General features: G+C 53.3%; 1 protein-coding gene across 1 annotated transcript; it reads left to right on the forward strand.

Moving 5' to 3' along the window:
* On the forward strand, positions 1–27936 carry PYROXD2 (pyridine nucleotide-disulphide oxidoreductase domain 2). The gene is made up of 16 exons (XM_032882693.1): positions 1–191; positions 4571–4590; positions 6846–6939; positions 7028–7101; positions 12404–12559; positions 15484–15637; positions 17411–17472; positions 17569–17666; positions 19676–19817; positions 20223–20357; positions 21657–21729; positions 21980–22136; positions 24222–24376; positions 25060–25166; positions 26921–27041; positions 27701–27936. Exons 1-16 carry the CDS (start codon positions 65–67, stop codon positions 27769–27771), a joined length of 1746 nt encoding a protein of 581 aa, XP_032738584.1. The 5' UTR covers positions 1–64; the 3' UTR covers positions 27772–27936.
* Positions 27937–27990: the final 54 nt, after the last annotated feature.

A 27990-nucleotide genomic window follows, 5' to 3' on the forward strand; every position in this document is an offset into this window, starting at 1 on the left:
TCCCCCTGCCTGAGTCGCACAAAAGCTGACTGGAAGCAAATTCCTGGCCTGGTGCTGGGCAGGAATGGCTGCAAGGGGTCCAGGTCTCAGCAGGGCCTTGGGTGCTCCTCCCTGCCCGGCTTGGAGGCGAGCTTACTGGGGAGCCAAGGGACGCCTGAAGCCTGAATACGATGCCGTGGTGATAGGAGCAGGTAACAGGGCTGTGCCCGAGCTGAGGGGTGGGGAGGGCAGCCCTGCTCAGAGTCCCGGGGACGGGGCCGGGGACGGGGCCGGGGGCGGGGGGCGGCATTCCCATGCCCCACACTTCCCTCTGCTCTGGGCACAAGCTGGTCTGGATTTGGGCCAGAGCAGGGTTGGTGGTGGAAAGTCTGCTTAGTCTGTGAGCAGGCACTAAGGTTGTGGGGCTGGCTCTGCCATCAACTTGCTCCGTGGTCTGGGGCAGTTTCTTGCCCTCTCCAGGCTTGGGTCTTCCCTTCTAGAATGACCAGGGAGGAATAGGTGAGCTCAAGAGTTCCCACGTATCTCTTGCAAAATTAGCTAGTTGCCACCACATTCTTGGAAAGCAGAAGGTACACAATGGTTGGGAACAAAGAGCCTTAGCATAAAAGACCCATGAAATCCAGCCACCCCGAGTGCCCTGAGTTCTGGTTACCACCACCTCACCACTAGGACTGCCCATTCCCTGAGGAAACTAGGAGATTCCTTAAAGAGGAGTTAGGAAAAAATAGAAATGAGTTGCAGAGTTACCAGCACATAGGTCTGGGGAGGGTGACACCCCCTGTTATCTTGGCCGGCCCAGCCCGGGTGTGCACCCCTGGACACAGATGTCCCCGTACCCTCGGGCACGTAGGGTCCTGCTGGCCTTTGCTCATCCCCAGGCTCCGGGTGTCCGATTCCACCACGTGACTGTGGGAGGCCAAAGGGCCTGGACCAGGTTGTCTTTGCTCAGAGCCTTCCACTCACACTCCCGGGAGGCCCCAAATGTCACCTTCTGGCATTCTCTCCCATTGGGCTTACACAGACAGACAATGGCAGGATGGAAAGAAGATGCTCATCACCGTTTTAAAGCTGCGTCCTGTACTGCCAGCCCTTCATTCATGTGTGCCCTGAGAGCAGTCACGGCCAGAGAACATTCCAAGGGCCCCTACAGGGAAAAATGTCTGCGAACATACATATGGAAGCTCATGATAAATACTGAAATAAAAGACGTAGAGCAGACACATTTACAAATAAGATACACAGTACTCTAAGTTCCAGGTAGCCAATTGGCTCTCACCAAATTTCTGTGCTTTTTGCTAAACATAACAACAAACCTGTGGTTACCCTCCACCAATCCGGCCAGCTTGGAAAGGAACAAGGCTTGCCGTTTGCAATGACTTTAAAGTGTAGAACCAACGGGAAGCAACAGCCCCTTCTCAACTTCACTCGTCCAGTAATGGGAGGGGCTTAGCTCCGTCAGATGACCTTTCTCCTGCACTGGGAGAACATTCTCTGGAGGTCTGTGCTGTTCACCGCAGAACAGCGGCAGCCACAGGCACACGACCGGGTTTCATCCGCACTGTTCGTGTTTTCTCCGTCACTTTCTTGCTTGGATCCGCCAGCAGAGTCATACCGCCCAGCCCCGAGGTGGACTTGTCGGCTGGCTTCCCTGGTGCAAGGGCTCCCACCACGGCCTTTTGCAAGTTGCCACCGTGAGGGGCTGTGTGTGCCCCTGGGAGGGAGGCACGGCCACTCACGGCTGCTCAGAGGTAAAGAACCACGAGAACGAAGGTAATTGTAAACTGTGGAGAAACGATGAGGAAGTGACAAGTTTTGAGTATTGATTACCTTTGTTTTCAATATAATGTATTTCACTGTAAGTTTATAATAATCTCAGTTTTAACGACGGTGGCCTTTGACGACCATCACAAACATCCCAGCTAGGGAAAGCCAGCTCCAGACTTCAGTGACTGGACTGGGCTCCCCGTACCTGGAAGGTGTTCCCCCCACCCCCTGCTTTCTTGCCCTTGGTGACAACACAACCCCGATATCTCCTGGCAGGGAGGGTTGACTCCATGTCACCAGAGAGGCCTGAGTGGCCCACACGTCTATGAGCCACAGGTGTGAGTTTTTCCTTGACGTTGTTTCTGCCTTTGCTAAGCATTCAGGGCAGCCTGGTTTAATTAAGGGAATTTGGGGATCAAGTGAGGAACAGAGTGGCATCTTCGGAGAGAAGGGTTAGCTCTGCTCCCTGAGGTCACACCAGTATCCAGGGGCCTTGAAGATGAGCCCTGATTAGTCCCTTGACTAAATATGCCCAAGAATGATCCAAGGAGCTTATTAAAATGCAGTTTCTGGACCCTGTCCCTGGTGATTAGGATTCAGGGAAAGTCAGCGCATCCAGCCAGAATTTGGAGCGGTTCGGGTGCAGGGGGCTGCAGGCCACACTTGAGAACCCACGTGCCTGGCTGTCCACAGATCCCTGGAGTCGGGCTGGAGATAGTCAGAGCCTGCAGCTTCAGATCCCCTCAGGAGGAAAGGACAGATCACCGGAAGCCCAAGGAGGGCTCAGGCAGGATTGGGGATGGGGTGGTGGAGGGCCAAGGTTCCTGGGCTGCTGCAATCTTGACCTTTGTCATTTAAGGTCTGTTTGTGCCTTTGTGGGCTCATGTGGGATGATGGAACTGGACCCAGTTGACTGGAAGCCTTCATTTCCCAAGATTTATGATCAGCATTATTTAAGAGACGAATAGCTACCATTTATCGCGGGGCTGCTGAGGGTCAGGTGCTCTACATATATTACTGGTTATTCTCGCCCCAACACTGGAAGAAGCCTGAAGCTCATGGCCCATCAGAAAGACTCTCAGAGGGCCACGTCCTATAAATAGGAACCAGCTTGAGCCCAGGATGGCCGGCCTTTAATTTGATATATGTATTTGAGAGCAGGGCTTTCCAAACCCATGAGTCCATCCAGCAAAGCTTCTAAACCAGAGCCCTGGGTGTGGTGCATAAACAATGAGTCTTGGAGCACTGAAAAAATAAAATTAAATTTAAAAAAAAGAAAAAAAATTTTTCAAAAATATATAAAAATAGCATATTAACCATTCCCTTTTAAAGGAAATATAATCAAATAGCTCATCACCTGCTTATCACGTGGTGAGTTAATATGAGTTCGTGAAACTTTTGTTTCTGTGGATACATGTGTATGTCGGGTGGGGGCCAGCTCGCAGAGTAAGACACGCTCTTCCTGTGGCTTGTGCTCAAAGAGGGTTGAACGAATGATTCGGAGATTCCTTCAATGGAAGAGAAGTTGGCTCAATGACCTCTAAAATTCTGGGTGTCTCCGTGTGGAAAATGTAAAACAAAGTCAGCTCAGCCGTGAAGAAATCCATCATGTGGGTCATCGCTGCCTCCTATTTATGGATGTTTGTCAAATTAATAGCTGAACGTTTGATTTGAGTGAGCGCCGGGTTCAGGCTGGTGCTCCGAGGACATAGTCTTCTGCTGACGTCTTTGAAGACTCAGAGTGACCTTCTGTCACCAAGGAGAAACACGGGCCAAGTGTTGCAGACGGGACCTGTCCCCATTACCTGAAAACAACCCCGGCCTGCTCTCCGCCCCACAAGGGCTTTCCCATAAGCAGCTACATTTACCCTGAGAGTGAGGCAAGAGGAGACACTCCCAGCCCCTGGCCGCGCTAGACCACCTGCATCAGAATGACCCCGCGGGCTTGTGAGAAATCCATCCCCGGTCCCTGCCCAGCAGACTCTGGGGAAGGGTTTTGAATCCTCGTTCCCACAAGTTCTCGGATGTCCTGAAGCTTCTCAGAGCAGGAGAGGCACTAGTGTGCAACCTGAGCCCTCAAGTCAAGTTCAGGGGTCCCAACCCAGGGGCGGCCCTCCTAAGATTTTGGAAAAGAAACACATAGAAGACAGACAAATTCGCCTAGTCGGCCGGTGCTCCTTTAGCACATGCTGAAGCCACATGTGTTTAATGACTTCCTTTGAACTGTTCTTATTCGGGGAACACTGGTGACTGACAAAGACAAAGCCATGTCCCTGAAGCCCTCTGGGGCACTAGAGCAGAGCACACTTGGGCAGAAGCAGCTGTGTTTGGTGGCAGCCATCCGCACGCCCAGCATGGCCCCTAGACGGGGAATCTGTGCCAGCGAGGGGGTCCAGCCCCAGCGTAGCAGCCAAGGAAACTGTGACACACTCTCCACCCATCACCTGCTTGTTCCCAAGTGACGGAAGTCCAGCAATGCGAGGCTTCATGAGATAGCTTTTGTCCGATGACTGTGGGTTTCTCCTGTCCCTCACTCCAGCCTAGAGCCACTGGCTAGGCCAGGGTGACAGGACATTTTTCAAGCTAGGGCAAGAGCCAGGGTTTTCTGACTCCCCACAGACCAGGTGACTTATGGCATCAAATAAGATGCTGTTAACACATCCAGGTACAGGAGGTAAACTCCCTGCTACCTCCCCAGAATCGTCATGAGCATGGGGACAGGGGTGGGTGACCATATTCCCCAAGGAGTGTGTCTATCTGCCCACTGACTACTGCTGCTTTCCTCCTCCCCCTTGTCTCATTGCAGGACACAACGGGCTGGTGGCTGTGAGTACCTACCCCCCACGCCCCGCTTCCCTAGCCAGAGGCAAGGAAGCTGGCACCGAGAAAGCCTGCAGGGTGCCGGCCCGGGAGAGGAGGGAGGCCGGTTTGTCTCCTCTCCATGGCGCCCACAAGTGGCTTTCGAATGGGTATCCACGGTAGTTAAGGAGGCTAGCAGGGGCTCCCTTTCCTTTCCTTAATGTATGTGCATTTCCCCCATGACTTTGGGAGAGTCAGGGGGCTTTCAGAAACAAGATGATGACAAGGTGGGAAAGTATGTAACTGGCAGAACCGGGGAGACAGGTTAGAGCCTCGGATGCTGGGGCCAGGTGGGGCCCTCTGACTACAGATTATGGGCAGCCCCCGTGCTCCCCAGCTGGGTCAAGGCTGAAGTGTCCAGCAGCTACATGACCCCAAGTGCATCCCGGAGAAAGCAAGGAAGCCAGCCTAGGAGAGGAGGCAGGGCCCTGCTCCCAACACCACTGGCTCCTCCAACCAAAGCTGAGCCAGGCCAGGGGTAGCCTAAGGCTGTGCTTCTCAAACTCTGGTCCCGGCACCCCTCCGAGGCCGCTGTGTGTGCTAGAGGGTGTTCACAAGACAAACGTGGAGCATCTCCCTGAAGCAACGGCTGCTCCAGGATATCGATACAGGGGAACTCAGCACGTTGGGGAGGGCGGGCTACGAGACCGGTGGTCAATCTGAACACTTCCCCTGACATACTAGTTTTACGTGAACGTTTTACAGGGAGCATTATGTAACTCAACCAATCAGTAATTTAAAACATGGATTCTATGCTAATAGAAACACAGGTTCGTCCTCCAGCTCTGCCACTTTCTCTCTGTGAAGGTCAAGGCAAGTTGTTCAGGCTCTCTGAGCCATGGTAGGATTGGAAAAAAAACACCCACTCTCAGAGTTGCTGTGAAGCGAACAGAGGACATGCTTCAAGGACCTGCCATCCAAGGTCTCCCAGATGGGGACTCAGCCGAGGGGAGGCTGGTGTCTGCGCCCCCAGCCCAAGACCCAGGGCCCCCCAAGCACAGCCCTGCAGTTCATGGGGTCAGGGGGTAACTGGCTGTGGGGGCTGGGAGGTAGGGGGGCCGTGAGGCAGCTCAGGAAGGAGGGGATTGGAAGAACCTGTTCTAGGATTTGAGCTCAAGTTGGATGACTGGGGGGACAGTGTGAGGATGCAGGGTCTGCTCTAGATTGGATACCGTCAGAAAGTGGGAGCACCCCCGTGACTGGGCATCTCGATGAATCTTACCTATCAGGGAGGGGGGCCAATAGGAGGAGAGGGTGCCTGGTAAGGAAGTAGCAGCCACTTACTCTGGCTGAAAGAGGTGTAAGGTATTTTGTGGGTGACTAAGAGCCCTTGTTTGTATTCAGACAGAATCGTGAAGTGGTCTTGCTCTGCCTGATTTTCAGTGGTCTCAGAACCTGCTTGTCCAAGGTGTCATCATTCTGTGAGGGTGTTCGTGGCTAATGTGAGAAGGACACGGCGTACCTTTGAGGGCCAGGCTGTGTCCCAGTGCCAGGGCGGCTCTGCTTTCTTCCTCACTGGGATGGGTCAGGAGTATAGGTCCTCGGTCCAGACCCTCTGGGTTCAATTCCCAACAGCTCTCCTTAGGAGCTCCATGAGCCTGAGGCAAGCTGTTAACCTCCTTGGGCCTCCATTTCCTCATCTGTGAGATGGGGAGAACCATAGTGCCCACCTCTAGGGTTGTGAGCTGGATTAAACAGTGTCTGGCAGTAAACTTTTATTAATTTACTTTTTAAAGATTTTGTTTATTTGACAGAGAGAATGTGCACCAGCAGGGGGAGCAGCAGGCAGAGGGAGAGGGAGAAGCAGGCGCCCAGTGTGGGCCTGGATACCAGGCCCCTGTGGTCATGACCGAAGGCAGATGCTTAACCAACTGAGCCACCCAGGTGCTCCTGCCTCTCCGTGCTTGTGAGGAGGCATGAGGTTTGCCCCGACCTGGGGGAGCTGGGCAGCCTGGGCAGGGCTGGGCACGGTGCAATAGGACTTCACAGAACCAGGCCATGCAGGAGGGAAGGTCACCGCTGGGACACAGAGGGGCAGGAATAGTCACGTCGCGTCTCACAAGACATCTGGGCAAGTGGGAATTTATGAAGGAAGCAAGGGAATGGCATTCCCAGAGGCAGGAACAGCATGAGCCTAGGGCCAGCAGGCCGGCCCTATAGCGGGACCCCTGAGCCAGCAGATTGGCCCCCAGGATGAAAAGAGGGCCCTGTGTGCCCTTCAGGCGGCGTACCTGCAGAGACTGGGGGTGGACACAGCCGTCTTCGAGAGACGCCCTATGATCGGGGGTGCAGCTGTCACAGAGGAGATCATCCCAGGTGAGCCCTGAGAGGTGGGAGTGGCAGAGGGAACCTCTGGTGACCGCTGGTGACTGCTGGTGACTGTCTTCACTGGATTCTGTTTCAGGGTTTAAGTTCTCCCGAGCGTCCTACCTCCTCAGCCTGCTGAGGCCGCAGATTTACACTGACCTGGAGCTGAAGGTACAGCCTCCCAGGGCCCAAAAATGGGGGGGCAGTTCCAGCTTCCCGCCCTACCTGGGTGAAGCCTCCCTATTTTGTGCCCACATGGTTCCCTGCACCTGGGGTGTCTCTTCCAGTGGAGGGTTTGTCTGCCCCACGTGCTCTCCTCAGTGCAGGCCCACAGATGGGCTTTGTCTAGCCTACCCAGGGTCTTACAAATGGGAAATTTCACAGAAAAAAATGGACATCTTTTGAAGAACAAGCCTTGGTGTCTTGCATGGGACTGGGTTTCCAGCTCTGCCGGGCCCCATCACTGCCTGGCGTCTCACCTGGTCCTCGCTGATGAACTGCCTGAACCCTTGGGCCTCCGACAAAAGCCCGATTTCTGCCCTCGTTAAACTTTAGGTCCTGTTACCACTGTGGGCAGCTTGAGCCTGAAGCTGGCCCCTAGGGACCTTCACCTCCTCTGACTCCCGGGCTGCTCTGAGGGAGTCCCGAGAATGCTCAGTGCCCCTTGCTGACGTCTAGTCAGCTTAACCTCGGTCCACAGGCTGGCGCAGCTTGGCCCTGTCCTTTCAGATTCCTGTCACCCCCGCTGCCTATTTTGGAGGTTGGGCGACCAGATCCCTGGGGCCCACTTAGCCTCTCCCCGCTGGATGTCTCTGTCACCTCCACTCGGGAAAAAGGGTCCTGTGTGTCATCCGTGTGAGAAGCTGTGAGCATTTGAGCAGCAACTTTGCTCTAAATTGAAAGTTTGAAGTTATTAAGACATTCAGCCACTGTTGCCTACTGAGAGAGAGATTGAGAGAAAGCGCATGAGCGAGCCACGCGCCAGGCAAGACAGGATGAAGTCCAGCTAAGGCCGGGGAAAGGGTCTCGGTCTTCAGCCCATGTCAGACTACAGCTGAAGACAGCTTGCAAACACACCAGTTACACACAGTGGCAGACGTGGCTGTGGGTGGGGACTGTGGGTACACCCTCCTTTTTGAAATATCTAACTTATGAAAACTCAGGATCACAGAATAGAAATTTTCATGTGCGTATTCTCTTTATAAAAATAAGTTACTCACTTGAGGGGTGCCTGGGTGGCTCAGTCGGTTAAGCATCTGCCTTCAGCTCAGGTCATGATCCCAGGGTCCTGGGATCGAGCCCCATGTTGGGCTCCCTGCCCAGTGGGGAGTCTGCTTCTTCCTCTTCTTCTGCCCCTGCTCCTGTGTTCCCTCTCTCTCTCTCGCTCACTGTCTCTCTCTCTCAAATACATAAACAAAACCTTTAAAAAAAAGTTTACTCCTTTGAAAATGGCTTCTTTCATAGGGTTTCTTTAACTAGGAACCCCTCCCCCCACTGAATTGAGTATATGCTTTGACTTCCTGTCTTGGACTGCATTAACAGGAACACGGTGCTCAAATCAAGGGAGAAAACAGTCCTGCTTCGTGATACACAGAACTAACTCCATGTGGAGTACAAAGCACCTTCTCCAACAGGACACTGACAGGCTGGACAGCATTTCTAGGAGGGCAGCTAAACTCTGGGAATGTTCTGTTTCCAAACAACAGTGAAGAACAGTTATTTCAGCAGTGTCACAACTCCGGCTACGAGCTCTAAGGCTCTAGCTACTGGTCTTCACCTATGAGGCAGGAATGTTAGTGTCCCATTCTATGACAAGGGAACTAAGGTTCTGGGATGTTAGGTTCACATGCTAGGAAACGACAGAGAGCTTGAACCAGGCCCGGCTGCCTCCCACTGCCCGTTCTTGGGCTCCCACGTGCCGGCACAGGCATCCTAGAGCCATCCTGCTCAGCCCCGCGCCTTCCAGCACATTGCAGTTTGCAGTGGACAAGGTCACAGAGGGGAGCTTCCCGCGCAGCCCGGCCTGAGCTCACAGACTCTGAGACCTAATGGGCCAACTTGAATTCCTCCCTGATGGTTTTATTAGCTCCCACATGGTGCCTCGTCTTCCTCGTCAGCAAGATGAGGATGGTAAGGGTACCCACCTCATAAGGCTATTGTGGCGGTTAATAGGTTTGTCTGGGGCATGCTCTGTACCCCAAAATTGTCAGCTAGCATTATGACTCCTGTGTCACATTTGAGAACCTGAGGTTCCAGAAAGACAAGACAGCCTCCCTGGGGCCTGTCCCCAGTTAGACCAAGCCCTCACCTGAAGTGTGAGTCTTGGCTTTGGTGCCACTGCCTCTCTTGCCACCCTTGAGCCATGGGGCCTCCATGGGGCCTGTCTTCTGGGTCTCAGTTTCCACAGCTGTCACCGAGAGCATCAGATTGATTCACCTCCTGGTTCTGCCCACTAGATAACAGGTTTGCTTTAAAAATGGCCCCACAGTAAATAGTGGGCTCCAGGCTGGGAGGGTGGAGTTCCGCCCTGGTGGGGTCTTTCCTCGCACGTCAGCAAGCAGCCACCTTGTCCACCTCTCCCTGGGCCAGCCTTGACCTCATTCAAGTGGCAACCCCTTGTCCTCCCTTCCCTTCACTAATAATCTTCTGGGTCTCAGCCAGATCGCTGTGCTCCTGCTTTACTCCCGGAAACCTAAGTCAGGGCCCTCAAACTTTCAGGTCTATCAGAACAACCTGGGAAAATGATGGGATCCTGACCCGAGATCTGATTCTGCAGGACTGCGGTGGGGCTGGGGACCACAGCTTTTGGATCTCCCTTACCTCTGGTCCCTCGTATATACCTTGCCCCTTCCTAGCAATTTTCACCCGGCTGAGAACGCTCCTGGGGGAATCAGAAGAAGGGTTCTATTGTTATAGGAGGAAAACTACATGATCTAAGCAAATCTAATGGGGATTTAACAATTCTCTTCTTATTCTGACACCGCATAGCTAAAACCATCAAGAATGACAAGGGTCGGGGCGCCTGGGTGGCTCAGTGGGTTAAAGCCTTTGCCTTTGGCTCAGGTCATGATCCCAGGACCCTGGGATCAAGCTCCACTTTGGGCTCTCTGCTCAGCAGGGAGCCTGCTTCCCTTCCTCTCTCTCTGCCTACTTGTGATCTCTCTCTGTCAAATAAATAAATAAAATCTTTAAAAATAATGACAAAGGTCCAATTTATGAGAAAGTCCTGGAATCAGTTGAAAACATTACTCATATTCAATTAGTTATACTGGAAGCTAGTCTTGGGTCCCTTATTTGGGGTGGGCTATCGATTCGTTCATTCAGTAAATGCTACCCTGCGTCCCTCGCTGGGAGAAGCCCTTGGGGATACCGTGGTGAGGGAGGGGGCAAGGCTTCTGCCCTTAGTAAGAGGACTTCAGGTAGAGGAAGTAGTACCCGAAGAAAGGAAAACAAGACAATATGATAGTGAGGAACCAGAGCTCCAGCCTGGACTGCCTGACCAAGACAGCTTTCCTGAGGAGGTGACATTTGAGCTGACATGCAAATGCTAAGGAGTTACTGTCCTTGTGGTCACCTGAGCAGAGGGTGTTCCAATCAGAGGGAGGTAGAGGTGGACAGGCCCACGGTGGAAGAAAGCAGACAAGGGATGGGGCGGCAGATGGTGTGAGAGAGGGGCTGGGACCAGCAGAGATAGGGCCTTGTAGGCTGTGAGGGAAGGACTGCAATTTATCCTGAGTGCCATGGGCAGAGGAAGAGGAGAGATGGGGTTTGTAACTTCACGAAAGGTCAGTCCACCTGTTGGGTGCTGTGGAATGTGGTGGAAGCAGCTGTGGTCTCAAGGAGACGGGTGAGGCAACAGCTGCAGGGGTCTGCAGGATGGCGGCTTGGGCTGAGGGGCGGTGGAGACGGAGAGAAGCAGGCAACTTCCGGAGAGACTGGGCCAATGAGACGTGGTGATGGATGGGATGAAGGGGAAGGAAAAGGAGAAACTAAGGATGCTTCCTGGGTGAGAAAGAGTTTACTGAGTCGAGAGAGCGAAACCAAGCTGGAACTTCCTCCAGCTTGGATCAGAGACATTTCCCCAAAGTGGACTGAAGAAGGACCCTGGAGGTCTCCCAGCCCAAACCCCTACAGCGTTTGGATTCACCTCCACAGCGTGCTCCATCTGTGGCGATCCCGCCATCTGGAATATCTCCGGCTTGGGTAAACGTCAGTTGTAATTGTTGTAGAGGGCTTTTGGGTTCTTTGTATTTTCTAGAATTTCTCCTCACAGCTCTTGTTTCTGCTTCTGGACAGGTCCCCTGTCTGAAACATGGCATTCATTTATTCAATCAACAGAATACATGTTAATTGCAGTACCTCAGGGGCTGGGGATAGAGTCCTGAGCAAAGGTACTATGCCCCTGAGCCCACAGAGCTTACAGTCTACCGGGGGCGGGGCGGGGTAGGGGAGACACGGGGAAACTAAGTATGCAGTTAGCCAGGTGGCAGTGAGTGTTTCAGAGACAAAGCAGGCTGAGGGGACCAGAAGTAAGGGGTGTGTAAGGGAGGTCTTGCCTCTCGGGTGATAGCAGTCCCTGGGAGAGGGAGCTGGCCACGTGTCTGGGAAAGAAGTCTCTAGATGCCAGATTCACCAGGTTAAACATGTTAAAGATTCAGTATGCTGATCACCCCTCAATAGAGTGGTTTCAGAAAAAAGGTGTCTCTGGTGGGAAGAGTAAGTCTTATTTGTGGGGATAGCGCATGTCCCTTTTGTATTATCTATACTCCATCAAAAAAGTAGCTGTGCTTTTGGAAAATTCTGTTTGCCAGTCAAATATTTGTAAATCAAATCATATTTTAAATACTTCGAGGGAACTTCCCTTTAAAGTGACCCTGGAGTAAATGAGTCTGCAAAGTAAATAAAATTTTTAGATGTGAATAATTTATCTACCTTATAAGTATGGATTTTCACATAACCATTACTTTCTTGTGTCTTTCTACATTTTAATTATTTATTTCTGAAGTGGGGGTAGTTACAGACCAGTGCTGAGAGGCAAAGCTTTGGAGTCACAGAGATGTGGTTTTGAAACCTAAACCTACCTCCCAAGGTGACCTTGGCCAACTTCCCTCTCTGCTCTGAGCCTCTGTTGTTGTATTTGTGCAATGAGGACCATTAACTTACAGTCATTGTGAGGTGGTCGTTGTAAACCCCAGGACAGTCACTGGCACAGGGTAGCATGGTCTGCTACGATGTGGCATGGCGGGGTTCAGTGTGGTGTGGTATGGCGTGGTGTGGTGGGGTGTGACGTGGCCTGCCAAGGGATGCCTGGGCGAGAGCGCTTTTGTATACTTGCATTAAAAAATAAGAAGCAGCAGCACCTGCCTTGGGGAACTGTACTCAGGTACCCAAATGGCTGCGAACAATCAGAGAAGGGTCAAGGGCAGAGGACACAGACCCCTTCAACTGTTGCTATGCTGTGTGTGTTCTGCAGAAACACGGGCTGAAGGTTCATCTTCGAGACCCCTACTCCTTCACCCCAATGCTGGAAGAGGGCTTGGGGAGCAAGGTGCCCAGGTCTCTTCTTTTGGGCATGGACATGGCGGAAAACCAGAAGCAGATTGCCCAGTTCTCACGGAAAGATGCCCAGGTAGGGAAAGGGACCAGCGACGGATCTCCTCCTCCCTCGCCAGCCTGTAGGTGGCTCTTGAAAGGAATTGGGCCTGGTTGGAATCATCCTAGAGCATGTTGTCCAAAGACCATGAGGGCTTGAACAGGCCATCTCTCCTGCCCTCGGAAGGCTCCAGTCTGTGGCAGCCTCTGATCTCAGATTTTTCAAAGAGGAGGGGATGGAGAACACTGATTACAACCAGCGGGCACTGGGGACACTTGGGTGGCTCAGTGGGTTAACCTTCTTCCTTCATCTCAGGTCATGATCCCAGGGTCCTGAGCAGGGAGCCTGCTTCTCCCTCTACTCCTCCCTGTCCACTCGTGCTCACTTTCTATCAAATAAATAAAATCTTAAAAAAAAGAAAAAAAGACCAGTGGACACTGGACATCCTCAAACCTGTGTGTGTTCAGTATGAGGCCACTGTTCAGGTGGTATCTGCCAGCTGAATTTCAAAAGGGAATCCACTGGTATGTACTTATACTGCATGTGCTTTCCATCTCGCCTGTCTTTGGAAAGAACTGCAGGTGCTTATCGGTGTTAAAGCCCATGAAAGCCAAAAAGAAGGATGAAGGGAGGATCAGAGACAATTAAGGATGGAATGAACTGGATCAGGTATTTAGGACAAGAGAGGTATAATAAATATTCATTGGATTTGGCGTCACTCCCCTGGCAGCCCAAGGCAAGAATTTGTCCAGGATGGCACGCAGGTCTGCTGGAAGGCAGACATACGTCTGAAGGAGAATGCACACTTTCTTCCTGGGAGTGCATCATAAGGAACTTGTTGGGTAGCTTCACATATGCGAACCATGGAATAATGTTAGGGGCCTGGTGTGCCTGGTTTTGCAGATTTGGATTCTTTGAAGGGACATATATTGGTACCAAGCCTAGGTACAACCTGATGGCATAGCATGAACTCCTGTCTCACTGAGGACTTTTCCAGAAGAAGACCTAGATTAACACAATCCACCTGTGTTGCTTTTTGTACTTTAGTATTGGGTAAAACCAAGAGAGCCACCGACACTCAGTATCTCTCCTAAGCCCGTGATGATCCGAATCACCTGGGGGGGCTTGCTTTCTTAAAGTGCTTCTTTTCTGTGCAGTGGGTCGGGGACCGGAGCCTCCAAGGCCCTCCTCCAAACCCTGACCGTCTCAGGCGCCCTAGAGAGGAGCATAGGACAAGGCCACGTCGCTGGGCCTAGAGGACAGTGGCTGTGGCCTGGCATGCTAGTGCCCACAAGAGGAGGAGGCAGGGGCCCCATCCCATTGTGGAAAGTAAGGAAACCTTTCCGGCTTTGTCTTCTCGCATTGTCCCATCGGGGGCGTGCTGTAGAGAAGGCTATTTAAGATCATGTGCACCAACACTTCTCAAATGTACTTCGGTGCAGGGCTTTTCTTTCTGCAACCTGACTAAAATTCCATGGATGTATTCATGGGTGTAGAGCAGCGAAAAATTGAAAGCTGGGGTCTGAGGATCAAGTTAGGGCCCCCAGGGCACAGGCATCCATCCCTGCTCCTGTCGCCCACCCAGTGAAGGAACGGGGTGTGTCCTAACCACACTATTGAAATGGATTCGGAAGGAAGGAAGGAAGGAAGGAAGGAAGGAAGGAGGAAGAAGGGAGGGAGGGAAGGAAGGAAGGAAGGAGGAAGGAAGGAAGGAAGGAGGAAGGAAGGAAGAAGGGAGGGAGGGAAGGAAGGAAGGAAGGAGGAAGGAAGGAAGGAAGGAGGAAGGAAGGGAGGGAGGGAAGGAAGGAAGGAAGGGAGGGAAGGAAGGAAGGAGGAAGGAAGGAAGAAGGGAGGGAGGAAGAAGGGAGGGAGGGAAGGAAGGAGGAAGGAAGGAAGGAAGGAGGAAGGAAGGAAGAAGGGAGGGAGGGAAGGAAGGAAGGAAGAAGGGAGGGAGGGAAGGAAGGAAAGAGGAAGGAAGAAGGAAGGAAGGAAGAAGGGAGGGAGGGAAGGAAGGAAGGAAGGAGGAAGGAAGGAAGGAAGGAAGGAGGAAGGAAGGAAGGAAGGAAGGAAGGAAGGAGGAAGGAAGGAAGGAAGAAGGGAGGGAGGGAAGGAAGGAAGGAAGGAGGAAGGAAGGAAGGAAGAAGGGAGGGAGGGAAGGAAGGAAGGAGGAAGGAAGGAAGGAAGAAGGGAGGGAGGGAAGGAAGGAAGGAGGGAGGAAGGAAGGAAGGAAGGAAGGAAGGAGGGAGGGAAGGAAGGAAGGAAGGAGGAAGGAAGGAAGAAGGGAGGGAGGGAAGGAAGGAGGAAGGAAGGAAGGAAGGAAGAAGGGAGGGAGGGAAGGAAGGAAGGAAGGAGGAAGGAAGAAAGGAGGAAGGAAGGAAGAAGGGAGGGAGGGAAGGAGAAAAAAGAAGGAACAAAGAAGGAAGGAAGGAAGGAGGAGAAAAGAAATGGATTCTATTATTGGGGTTTGTGGGGTGAAGGGGTGTAGGCTTCTATTTCTGCATATGTCAAGAGAACAGAGGAGATTTGCAGACCAGGAAAGAACAGTCATCGTGCTGCTATACAGGGGAGGAGATCTTACTCTCACCAGCAATATACGGAAAGACAGGACAGAGAGAAGAATCCTTGCAGCGGTTTTCTGGTTTATCATGGAGCCCACAGGCTAGGACACTTGCCAGTTTTCTGTGGCTGACAGCTGGTCTCAGCCAGCACAACCCCTTGTCCCTCCCAGCACCCTGGTGGCTCGTGTGCTCGGGATCTCTCTGGCCTCCCCCAGTGCTGACGTCAGCATGCAGGCCTGGAACTGGGAGTAATTTACCACAACCCAACTGAGCCAAGGCTGGGCGTGAGGCCTGAGGAGCTACGGAGGCATCAGCTAGGGTGGGATGGAGGCCGGAGCGTGGGGGCAGTGTCCCTGTGGGATGCTAAGCAATGCGGCCTTGACTCAGAGCTCTCTGTTCCAGGCCTTTCCCAAATATGAGGCGTTCATGAATCGCTTGGCATTAGCCATTGAACCTTTGCTGGATGCAGCCCCCGTGGACACGGAGGCCTTCCAGAGGGGTTCACTTCTGCAAAGGCTCCAGGCGCTCTCCACGCTCAAGCCCCTGCTGCAGGCAGGTGAGTCCAAGGTGCAGGCATCAGGTCTAATGAGTGACCTTCGGGGAGTTGAGCCCATTTTCTGGATGATTGGACATGAGCTTGAACCTTTAGGCGCCTGCCCACTACCGGCAGTGGATAGGGGCTGCCTGGACCACTGTGCCGAGCGGGTACTAGCCTCGCTGCCCGAGATAGAAAGCCTGAGACGGAGGCTGGTGTGCACACAGTTCATCTGGAAGGGGACCCCAAGGGGAAGGGATGGTGCGGAAGGAGGAAGAGTCCATCACGGGGGGTGCTGCTGCTGCTGTGGCCACCACCACAGGCGACAGGTGCTAGCTCTTAGGGGGACCACCCACGTAGCCTCACGAAGGGCACCTCAGGACCATTCCCAAGAGAAAAGGGGACACATTGGTCCAACAGGTTCACTCCCCCACTGGTCCCAGATTGCTCCATGGGGCTTAACTCCCACCTGGAGCATTAACTTCTGGGCAGTGCACCCATGGGTGCCAAGTGGGCTCCCCTGGGTGTCCAGTCATGGTGCCAGAGACCCCTCTCAGGACGAGATGAAGAGATGCATCCTATAGATCTGAAGTGAGATGCTGTCGGGTTTGACGGCGTGAGGCTGACTTAAAGCCTGCATGGAGCTTGTCACCGCAGTCTTAACTAGAATGAGAGACAGGGGCCAAGGGAGTTTGAAGGGATGTCCCCATACACAAAGGATGCTAGATTTGAGCTCAGCAAGAAATTCTCTGATGAATTTAGTGATGTCTGCCATGGGTATGAGAAGGGACGTTTCACCAAGCATGCTGCTGTTTTCTACATTCCTCCAAGATATGAAGGCCAGGTTAGCTCCTGCATTCTGGAAAAGCCCTGAATGAGTTAGCTCATACAAAATTGCTATGTAACAGCTACAAAACTCAAGTAGCACATAAAAATAAACATCTATTTCTCACGTGTCCACGCAGTCTGGGCTGGGCTGGTCTCACCTGTGGGTTTATGGCTGGGGCACATCAGCCACCCTACCTGTACTCCAGGGGCTTCCCACCCTCTTCCTGGAAGCAGCCAGTTGGTCCAGGTCTGGCCGTCTGACATCAATGGCAGAAGCATAGAGGTCAAGGGTGCAGGTGCAGGCCAGTTTCAAGCATCTGTTTGCATCCCGTTTGCAAACATCCCATTGGCCCAGGTAAATCACGTGGGTGAGCCCAGAGTCAAGGAGCAGGGCAGATCAGCCCAGCTGCAGTTGGAGGCGCTGTGGAGCTGCAGGAAAAAGTGTGTGGCTATGGGAAGGATCCGAGCCAGTAGAATCTATCATGAAATATAAAAGTCGACATTGCCTTTCAGAAGGCCTGTCCAAAGAGCTTCATGCGATGAAATTTATTAAGCAAATTCTAGTGCCAGACATTAAGCCAGGCACTGGGGCTGAAATTGCTAGAGATCACGATCCCTGCCCTGGGGGCCTTACTGCCCAGTTAGTCCCTGAGCTGGTGTGAATCAACTTCTGAGCAGTGGACCCGCCAAGCTGGCAACCTCCCAGGGGCGGGCCTTACAGAGTTCAAAGTAAGGGACTAAGGTACAAGTTAACACTTTTGAAAAATAACTCCAAGCACTAAAATGTATTCATGCCCGTGAACTTGCAAACACTGTACATATGTCATTTGTTCCTTACAGTAGCCCTTGGGGATATGAAATATCACTCCCATTTTGCAGATAAAGAAATAGGAACAGAGATATCATAGATGGGAAGGACTCCTTCTTGCCTGTCTCGATTTCTGTTTTATGGGTCTTCTCTTTTAGGTCGCGTGCTGGGAGCCCAGCTGCCCCAGTATTACCAGGTCCTCACAGCTCCAATTACAAAGGTAAGGGACTCCCCAGCCTCAGGCTGGACCTCACAGGGAGGGAGACGCTCCCCCTGAGGCCCCTCTGCCCTTCTCCTTGACATTTTGCTGTCCCAGGTGCTGGATCAGTGGTTTGAGTCTGAGCCCCTAAAAGCCACTCTGGCCACAGATGCTGTGATCGGAGCCATGACAAGTCCCCACACTCCAGGGAGCGGGTGAGTGTGGGACAGGGGACATGGGCTGCAGCAGGCGCAAAGTGACTCTCTCAACAAGGGTGCTAACAGCTGTTGCTCCCCCTGTGAACCGGGCACGAAGCCAAGCGCTCATCGAACCCTCAAAGCAACACCTGGGAGCCATGGTTCAGAGAAGGGACAGGTCTGGCCCCAGGTCACACAGCTGGTGGTGGCAGAGCTGATTTGCAGCTGGCCCTCTAGAATCTTCCTTCATAGCCACTTCTCTCTCCTGCTGCAGCGGGAAAAGCCTCTCTCCCACTGTGGGAGCCCAACATGAACAGTTCTTTCTCCCTCTCCTCTTCCTCCTTCTTTTTCTCTCTCCCTTCCACCCCGTCCTCTCTCTCTCTCTCCTCTTTCTATCCCTTCTCCCACAAAGTTCCACTGCCTTTCTCTCCCCCACAGATCCTGTCCCTGGGTTCCAGAACACACACCCACAGACACCTTCATCAGGGTGGGGTGCTGCCTTCCCTTTTTGGTGTGGGTGTTGACAGCGGAGCCAAGAGGGGGCAGCAAGACCCAGTGAAGCCTGTATCTGTGGTGTGACTTAAGGAGCCCCTTGCAGGAACAGGAGCGGAGGGTGTGTGCGCAAGCGTGTGTTAGGATAGAGGATGCTGCCAAGTGTTGGGCCATTTCCAGTACATCAGAAGATGCAGCTAGAAGCTGTCAACGTGGCTTTTCTCTCAAAGGACAAGAACCACCCTTGGAAGTGGTTTTTCAGCACACACTAAGCCAGCTCCAAATTCCCCAGGGCCATGGAAAAGGGGTTGGCAGTGGCAGCCCCACCTTGGCCAACTCTATGATCCACCCTCCAATTTGGATCTTCTATTGGGGCCTCCTGGCCTCTTTTCTGTGGCTCTCCTGGAAGCAAAGCTACTGCCCAGTGTGTGAAATGCACCTTTAAGTAATTTGTTTCCTCATTATTCCTTCCAGTGAATACTGATGGAGCTCTTACCTGTGCCAAGTGCAGGGCCAGGACGTGGAGGGCACTGAGATCTTCACAGGAGGGGTAGACACAGGGCGAGTGATGATAGGGGAGTTCTGTGAGGGTTGGGAATGGGGTGGAGCAGGGAAGCAATGCCATCCAGCGTCAGAGGAGGCCTCCGTGAGGAAGAGATACTTAATCTGAGACTCTCGGGACAGACATGAGGGAGGGAGGGGCTTCAAGGCGGCCAGACCAGTCCAGGCAAGCACTGGGGGCTGAGCCGGGACCATGTGGACGTTTGCTTTGACAGGAGTGCAGACTGCAAGGGATGGGTGTGGGGAGGGATGAGGCTGGAGCCAGAGACTGGCCATGCCACTGAGGGCAATGCTGAGTCGGCGAAGGCATCCCAGGAGAGAAGTGACAGGACTCGCCTAGGTTTTGTGATGGGGCTCCAGGTAGGCAGGGAATAAAGAGTGGGAGAAGGTGGTCCAACCAGGAGGACATCACTGTGGGAGCTGAAGGAAGGGAGGAGAGACCTGGGCCAGAGAGAAGGCCTCAGGGGGCAGGAACCGGAACATTCTCTGGGAGACAGGTTGATGGTGCCTGACTGCATGGAGGGAGTGAGGCATAGGTGCAAGTCACGACTGGCCCCCAGCTTCCTGTGGGAAACGGAAGCTGCCATCACAGGATGGGGAGAATGAAGGAAAAACAGGTTGGGGAATGGGGAAAGAGATGGGTTGCGGCTGCCTGTGGAAAAAAAAAAAAACCACTCAGGCGGAGATATCTGGGGTAGCCGGAGCTCAGGAGAGAGTTAGGGCTGCGGGTGTGGGATCACCGCCGCATGGTTGGGGCTATGGCTCTGCCCGTAGATGCGTTTGCATGGGGAGAGGATGTAGGGCATGAGGCAACAGGCCTTACAGGAGCCTAGAGCCCATTTAAAGGCTGATGAGAAAGGCAGCATGGGGGAAGGGAGAGGCTAAAGGTACCAGAAGGAAAGGACTGTTTGCACCTAGAGCTCTGGGGAGTTAAACTGCACCTCCAACCACTGACCCCAGTGGTCTGTCCTCAGGTATGTGCTGCTACATCACGTGATGGGGGGCCTGGAGGGGGTGCAGGGGGCCTGGGGCTATGTCCAGGGTGGCATGGGTGCCCTCTCAGAAGCCATCATGAGCTCAGCCACGGCACACGGAGCAAGCGTCTTCACTGAAAAGGTGAATCCCTGCCCACCCCTTATCCTGATTATCTGTAGGGATCCCAGCATAGAACAAAATCCCAAATTCGGAAGTTTCCTCATTTTACCCATGCACAAAGTGGGGCTTTGGAATCAAGGGGCTGAGTTTATGCAGCCTGTTCTTGGCTGAGCAGCTGTCAATCAGGTCCCAGTTCTTCTGACCACCTCCCTTTGAATGCCCCGGGCCCCTAACCCCCATTAGAGCTGAGCCTCTGCGTTGGCGTGGGTGGGCTGAGGCTTCCGCGCTTTGCCGCAGAGCCCCGCAGGGTGGGTTCAGGTGGGGAAGCTGGGAGCACCCGGAACAGCACAGCAGAAATCCCCCCAAGATCCAACCTGTATCTTCCTTCCTGGGGGGATTCTGGGGCCTTGCTCTGGTGGGTTCTAGACAGTGGTGAAAGTGCTGGTGAGCAATGAAGGGCGCGCCCAAGGAGTCGTGCTGCAGGACGGCTCGGAGGTGAGGAGCCGAGTGGTGCTGTCCAATGCTTCCCCGCAGGCCACCTTCCTGAAGCTGACGCCGCAGGTGAGGCCTGGGGGCTGGAGGCAAGACGTCTGCGCGGGGTGTTGGTAAGGGCACCAGGACCGTGTGAGGCTGGGATTGCAAGCGCCCGGTCTCTCTGCGCTGGGGGAAGCCAGTCCTTCTCCCCCTGACCCAACAGTCAGATAGCAAACAGGGAAGAAGCCTCAGATGTGGGGAGAAAGGTCCAGGGGGAGGAGATGACCTAGGCATGCAGCTGGCAATTAGCAGAACCAGATTTAGAACTCAGGTCTGACTTTTAATCCGGAGTTATCCTACTCCCCTGACTCACTGCTCTCACGAACTCTGGTTCCTTCTGTGTCAGTTGTCTGGCCCTATCAGTGCTGCATGAAACCACCGCAAAGCTTCTGGACGTTTAATAAGAAGTCCTGCCTTGGCATGCAGAATGGGAGAATTCAGTTGACCTTGGCTGAGTTCGGCTGATCTGGGCTTGCTCTTGTAAATTCCATCAGTTGTGGGTCAGCTGGTGGGGCCTGCTCGTCTTGGCTGGCCTCACTCCTGTTCTCAGGCTGGCTGGCTGGCGCTAGCCCAAGACAATTTCTGCTGGAATAACCAGGTTGACCAGCTCTGCTCTATGTGTCTTTCACTCCCCAGGATGATAAGTCCAGGCAGGTTCTCGGGATCTGGCAGAAGCCAAAAGTGAGCAAAGTCACTCATGCAGGTGGTTTTCAGGATTCTGTTTGCCTTTTACTGGTTCATGGTCACCTTGTCCCAAGCCCAGAGTCACAGTGGGAAGATGTTACAAAGGTGTGTGGATATGGCGAGGGGTGAGGACTGGGGGCAATTTTTGTAACCGATCGCGCCTTCCCTGTCCCTGAAACATATGATAATATGTCTATGAGTATGGAGCTCCCAACCATTCTTGGGACTATCTGAGGGCACAAGACACCAGGTTTTCTGAGTGATTCCACTAGGAAAATTCAACAAACATCAGTTCAAAAGCATCTTGTCAAGATAATTCTGAGATAATCAAGACATTCAAGAGCTTATAGACCAAAGGAGAAAGGGGGCCTTCGGCCATCTGGCCATGTCCAAAGTAGGAGTTGGTGTGCGCCATTTGCATTTGCTGTGGGAGGTCAAAGGAAGACGTGGTCAGTGATAAGCTGGAGGGGGGCGGGGTGGGGGATGCAGGGGAGCTTCACAGAGGAGGGGCGTTGGCTGAGCTCTGAATGATGGAAGGAATTTCTGGCAGTGGAGGTTGAGGGACCATCCTCACCAAAGGAAGGCAGCACCCCCCTGGGGGTCTCGGCCATCCCCAGGCCTTTCCATGGAACCTTCTTCCAGGAATGGCTTCCTAAGGAGTTCGTGGAGAGGATCTCCCAGCTGGACACCAAGTCACCTGTTACCAAGATCAACGGTAAGAGGCACACAGATTGCAGAACTGTCTTTTTTTGACATTATCCGAGTGAGAAATCTCCCAGTTTGGGAAAAACTGACTTACATCATCATCTCTATTCCCAGACCAGCCCCCTTCCCTCCACCCCCATAATTTTTTTTTTTTTTTCCAACCCACCACTTGGGTGAGCAGGGTGATAGGTAGAGAAGGAGGATCCGGGAGGCCAAGGACATAGGCCTTTGGGCCCTCACCCTCCTCTTTGGTCCCTCAGTGGCTGTCGACAGGCTGCCTGACTTCCTGGCGGCCCCCAATGCTCCCAGAGGCCAGCCACAGCCCCATCACCAGTGCTCTATCCACCTGAACTGTGAAGACACACTCCTCCTCCACCAGGCCTTCCAAGATGCCGTGGATGGCCTGCCTTCCCACAGGTGAGTGGGCCCTGGGCTTTGTGCCCCCTGCGGCACTCCTACACACATGGGCTGGGGAAGGGAGGGTGACTATCTAGGCCCAAGTGAGGGTTGCCTCTTCGTCGTGGGGCTTAACAGTCAGTGTCTTAGATCTACCTAAATCCATACTTAAGTTCTACGGATAGGAAGTTCATCCCAGGCGATAAATCCATGGGCCAGGGCAGGTGGGGAGTAAAGAGAAGGACATGGGGAGGCCAAGTGCCACAGATTAGGAGAAGGGGCAAAGGACGGCAGAGAGAAGAGCACTGGCATTTGGGGAGAATTGGAGAAAATGCTTACTGGGAGAGAAGGGGTCTCTCTGACTCGGCAGCCCATCAGAGGGCACACACTCCTCTGATCCCCCTGCTCCGTATTTTCTTGTCACCGATAAGCTGCCTTCATGCAAAACTTTTAAAAGCATTTCCTACCTCCCACCCCAGTTGTATCTCCGTCCTGGGAACAGGCAGGGATATTATAAGAGCAAGTACCTTTCCATACTATCAATTGTCTGCCAAAGCTTGTTGAAAACCCGTTCTCTGTGGGACTCCATATTGAGTGTGGGTTAGGGGAGTCAGGGATCAGGCAGGGGCAGGAAGGCACAAAGCTTACCTTAGGGCAGACACGCAAATATTTATAGCATGACATAAAGAGGATTGAGCCCTGTTCATTCATAAATATTCCAAGCCTCTACTCTGCCAGGCTTAGTCCAGGGACTGACCTATGGTGGAAGGCAAGACAATCAAACACGCACTGATAGTATGGCGAAAAATAGGTCAGAGGAGCAGATGGTTCGTTAGTCTTCATAAGGAGGTCAGGAAAGAAAGGCATCTCTGACAGCATGGCGTTTGACCTGAGACCCAAAGGAAATATTTGCACAAAGGTCTTATAAATTATATCTGAGGAAAAACATTCAGACAGAGGGCAAGTCATGTGCAAATGACCTGGGGCAGGAGTGGACTACTGTGTTGGAGGCATAGGAATGTAGCCAGAGAGGCTGGAGAAAGAGAACCTGGGAGCAAGGAAAGGAAGGAAGGGCCCCAGAGCGGCAGCCGGGCCCTTGTCAGCCTCTCCTGGCTTTCACTCTTGGAAAGTTTGTGCCAAGCCTGACTTCCATTTTGGAAAGATCGCTCTGGCCACTGCTGGGAGAAAAAAAAAAAAAAAAAGGCATCTGTTGCAACTGATTACTGTTGCAGAATCCAAGGGACAGAAGACAGTGGCCTGGACCAGGGTGGGGACAGTGGAAGTGACGAGAAGTGGCCAGATACTGGGTATTCGAAGGTGAACCTGACAGCATGTGCTGTTGGACGGGAAGTGGGGTTGAGCTAAAAAGGTGTCACTGGAGGATGGTGTTCGTCTTTATAAAAAGGGGGAACCTATTGTGTGGGAGAAGGAGCAGGCTTTAAGCATTCAGGTTTGGACAAGTTGCTTTGGAGATGCCTAGGGGACAACCAGGTTCATAGGATACATTGCAAGTGAGGGAGGCAGGGAGGAAGGGCATTTCACATGGCCTCGAAGATGCTTGTATTTGGAGATTAGAGGGGAAATGTGCTCCAAGTAGACGCCGCATTGTAAGCAGAGGAGGGGCGGGACAGGTTGGGGTTCTGTCGGGGGGCCTCAGCCCCAGCAGCTCTGGTTTGTGCAGGCTGCTCAGGGAAAGGCGGGCAGACAGTGCTAACCTGGGTTGAAATCTGGCCACCTGAGCACCTGCTGCCCTGGGCCTGGCCCCTTCCCTCAAGGGCGCTGTCTGCTGGGCCCTGGAGAGGTTTGAGACCATCAGAGTGGAGGCTGGTGGGGACAGGCACGCAGGTAGGGGGAGACTAGGAGGGACCTGAGACCCAGGGATGGTGGTGGTGTGGGGGTGCATCAGGGGCTGGGAGCTGCCCCGGCTGCTCTGGACCGTCCCAGGGGGTACAGACCCCACACAGGCGAGTAACCACCACAGCCTCGCAGACACACATCATCTCACCCTAGGCCTGCCTTCCTCTTGTCCCTGTCACCACTCCCAGCCCCTCCCTCAGGGCGGCTGCCGCTCTTCACGCCTGACCCTCTCTCTTCCTCCTGCGGCAGGCCTATGATTGAACTCTGCATCCCTTCCTCGATGGACCCCACCCTGGCTCCCCCCGGCTGCCATGTCATCTCCCTCTTCACTCAGTACACTCCCTACGCACTGGCCGGAGGCAAGGTGTGGGATGAGCAGGAGAGAAGCGCATATGCAGACAAAGGTAAAGGGGGCAGACCATCCCGTCTCCTGACAGCTGGGACCCCTCCCCTCCTGACTGCCCCATTCAGGGTTAACACCTGTTCAGGCCCGTCCCAGCGGGAGAGAAGTACCCAACAGAAGCTGAGTCAACACAGTGTGTGCCTGCCTCGACCAGGCACTGGGCCAAGAAAGCCTAAAAGACTCAGTTCCTGTCCTTAGGTTGCTCACAACCCAGTCGGGGTTTGAGGGAACCAATCTTACAAGACAATGTACTGTGTGAACCAAGGGAGGAAGCTATTCACCAGACAAGGAGCGCTTTCCAAAGGAAGGGACATTTGAGCTGGGTTTTAAAGGATGAATAGGAGTTGGCCAGGCACTGGTGGGCATTCCAAGCAAAGAAACAACTTGAACAAACCAAGAAGGTGAAGAAAACTCTGCATATTCATGGGAGACGAGTAACTTTGCGATTAGGTTTGGGGTGAGCAAGTGGGAAAGTGGGGTAGACCCATAGGACTTTGTAATGATTATTTACTTGCCCATGGACTGTTTTTATTTTTTGCTTATTGAGATATGACTTGCATGTAGTAAAATAAGCTCATTTTAAGTGTGTAGTTTAATGAATTTTTATAAATTTGCCAAGCTGTAGAATCCTAGCGCCTCCTCTTCTTCTCACACCATCTCATTTCTCTGCTCTTTGGTGCCCAGTGTTTGACTGCATCGAGGCCTATGCCCCTGGCTTCAAGGGCTCAGTGGTAGGCAGGGACATCCTCACTCCACCTGATTTGGAGAGAATCTTCGGGCTTCCTGGAGGGGTGAGTATAAGACCGGGGGTCTCAGGGCCGCCTGGGTGGCTCAGTTGGTTAAGTCGCTGCCTTTGGCTCAGGTCATGATCCCAGGGGCCTGGGATCAAGTCCTGCATCAGGCTCCTTGCTCAATGGGGAGCCTGCTTCTCTCTGCCTCTCCCTGCCACTCTGCCTGCTTGTGCGCTCGTGCACGCTCGCGTGCTCTCTCTCTCTCTCTGGCAAATAAATAAATAAATAAATAAAATCTTAAAAAAAAAAAAAAAAACGAGGGACCTCACCTTCTTCTCCCTACACCCCCACCCCTTGGCATGCCCGCTCAGCTTTCTCTTGTCCCTCTACACCCGCCCTGAATTGGGAAGGGAGGATGGTGCGGAGACCGCAGTGGAAGGGGACAGAGAAGTGGTCCAACCTGGGGATTTGGGGAGGAGTAAAGAGATCAGACAGGAGAGACAGTGCCCGCTGAGCAGGTCACCAAGACCGTGGCCCCCTCTGTCTGGACACCCATGGCCACCGCTCCCATCTGGCTTTCTTCAGAGGGAACTCCCCTCTTAAGGCAATATGTCCTTGGACTTGCCTCTCTGATTGCAAAACCTCGCTGACACTGGGGTTAGAGGGAACAGCTAGGAGGTCAGTCCACAAGGCAGCCACCAGCTTCATGTTTCTCTTGGTGGCTTCCGTGGGGTGAGACCAAACAGAGCCAGGCTACACAGGCAACCCGCCCAGCACCCCACAGAGACTTAGGATGAAAGAAAATGAAACACATCTCATTAATAATTATTATATTGATCACATGTTGAAATGATAATGTTTTGGATCTATTAGGTTAAATAAAATATATTATTGACGTTCGTTTCACTGGTTTCTTTTTAAATCTTAATGTGGCTCCTAGAAAATAAAAATTGCATATGTGGCTCATGTTATATTATTATTGGACAGCGCTGGTCCGGAAATAGAGCACAGGAGACTAGGCACTGGGGGGGTGGGGGGGGCAGAGCAGAGGGATGGGGGAGGCATCAGGCAGGCATGCAGAGGTCAGGGCAGAGGTGAGGGGAAGGGTCTGCCTGGAGGCCCAGGCAGGGCAGGTGATGCTGCCCACCAAGGTGGGGAAGGTGCAAGAAAGCAGACTGGGCAGGGGAGGACAAGAGCTCAGCTCAGGACATGCTGAGAGGGTTAGCTGGAAGGACATCCTTGTGGTGATGTCCAGCACGTGTCAGTCTTCTTATCCAGACCTGTCCCGAAAGTCTGACCTCCCCCTACCCTGTCCTGGCCCTTGCTCCCCACTTCCTGGCTGCTCGGACACAGGCTAGGGGAGCAGAACCAAGCTGGAGTCCCCTGCCCTTTGCCTGCCATCAACAGTGACTTCTGGGACATGAACCCCCCCAGGGCCCAGGCTCAAGTGGGTGTCTGGGCCAAGGGAAGGTGAGCCAACTGCCAAAATAAGTCAACCCCCCCATTTTTCAAACACAGTAAGGAGGATTTATAGTTCTCAGCAAAACCCTTAAAATCTCCCTCTTCTTTTCCCTTTCAGTTCCCTTCTGCTCTGAAGATGCTCACCTTTCTTTCCTCCTGAAAATTGCCTCTAGAAAACTCCATCCCCAGAGCAAGGATATGCACCAGTTCTCGCTCTTCCCCTCCCCTTTCTTCTTCATAAGAATCCAAGAGAACATAGCTGAAAGAAGAACCTTCCTGGGCCGGGGAAACTCGAAAAGGAGGTAAAGCCCCTAACACTCCTATGTTAACCACTGTGGTCCCGCCTCCCGCAGAATATCTTCCACTGCGCCATGACCCTGGACCAGCTCTACTTCGCCCGCCCTGCGCCCCTGCACTCGAGCTACCGCTGTCCCCTCCGGGGCCTGTATCTCTGCGGAAGTGGCGCCCACCCGGGTGAGTGCCCCGGGGCCCCTTCCCTGTGCCGCTGGGATCAGTGGTGCAGGGATGCAGGGGAAGAGGCCTGCAAGCAGGGACCGCCTACAAGAACAAGCCAACCCCCATACTCAGGCTTCTTGGAGCGCAGGAACCGAGGGTGGGGGGCTCTGCCAGCTGGCTGCACCCTCCCCCTGTGGGGTAGCTCACACTTCCTCCTAGCGAGGTCTGAGAATAGGTCGCAGAGGCGGCATCCAAATGCCGACTTTGGGCTGAGAGAGACCCGTGTCCCTGAATCCCCCCTCCAGGGTTTAGACCAGTACGAGTTGGTAAGGTGTTTCTCAATTTAAAAACTCTTCCCAGCCTCTCTGCCAAGCCCAGCTGACCTCACCAAGGCTGCCCTTCCTCATGGACACGTCCCAGAGAGGTCTGTGCCCCCACCCTTCCCCCTTGAACCTTGAGTTGGTTTCACCAGCTTCCAGACTGAAGGGTGCACTTGCTTGGACCACACGCTGGGCCCCCTGCCCAGAGGCCAGCCTGTAATCTGTCTTAGTAGTCATCCAGGGGCTTCTGATGCCCATGGTCCGGGCGGCGCTCAGCTTCTCTGTGAGCCCTGGCCCAGCAGGCTCTCTGGGGAGGGCTTTGAGTGCAGCTTAGCTTCCCCGGTGGTTGTCTTTCAGGAGGAGGCGTCATGGGAGCCGCTGGACGCAATGCAGCCCATGTTGTCTTCAGAGACCTCAAGAGCATGTGACCCTGAACCAACTCTGACCTTGAGATTTTAAGTCCCTGTGGGGTCAGCGTCCAGGATACGGCTGGAGGCCGACAAGCCCTCATGCTCAAGCCACATACAGGTTACGTTTGACACTTATTAACCTTGCACCCCTGACTTCCTAGAAGGACTGGTGTTGTTTTATTAAAAACAATTATATAGATAATATAATTATATAGATTGTGGATTTTCTTCTATATA

Source organism: Lontra canadensis, unplaced genomic scaffold, assembly GCF_010015895.1.
Source record: "Lontra canadensis isolate GAN:19392208 unplaced genomic scaffold, GSC_riverotter_1.0 scaffold3, whole genome shotgun sequence".
Classification (NCBI taxonomy): Eukaryota; Metazoa; Chordata; class Mammalia; order Carnivora; family Mustelidae; genus Lontra; species Lontra canadensis.

Coding starts and splice junctions, on each gene's coding strand:
- PYROXD2 (XM_032882693.1), top strand. CDS start 65: ATGGCTGCAAGGGGTCCAGGTCTCAGCAGGGCCTTGGGTGCTCCTCCC. Junction 17,473..17,568: donor TCACAGCTCCAATTACAAAG/GTAAGGGACTCC, acceptor TTGCTGTCCCAG/GTGCTGGATCAGTGGTTTGA. Junction 21,730..21,979: donor ACCTGTTACCAAGATCAACG/GTAAGAGGCACA, acceptor TTGGTCCCTCAG/TGGCTGTCGACAGGCTGCCT.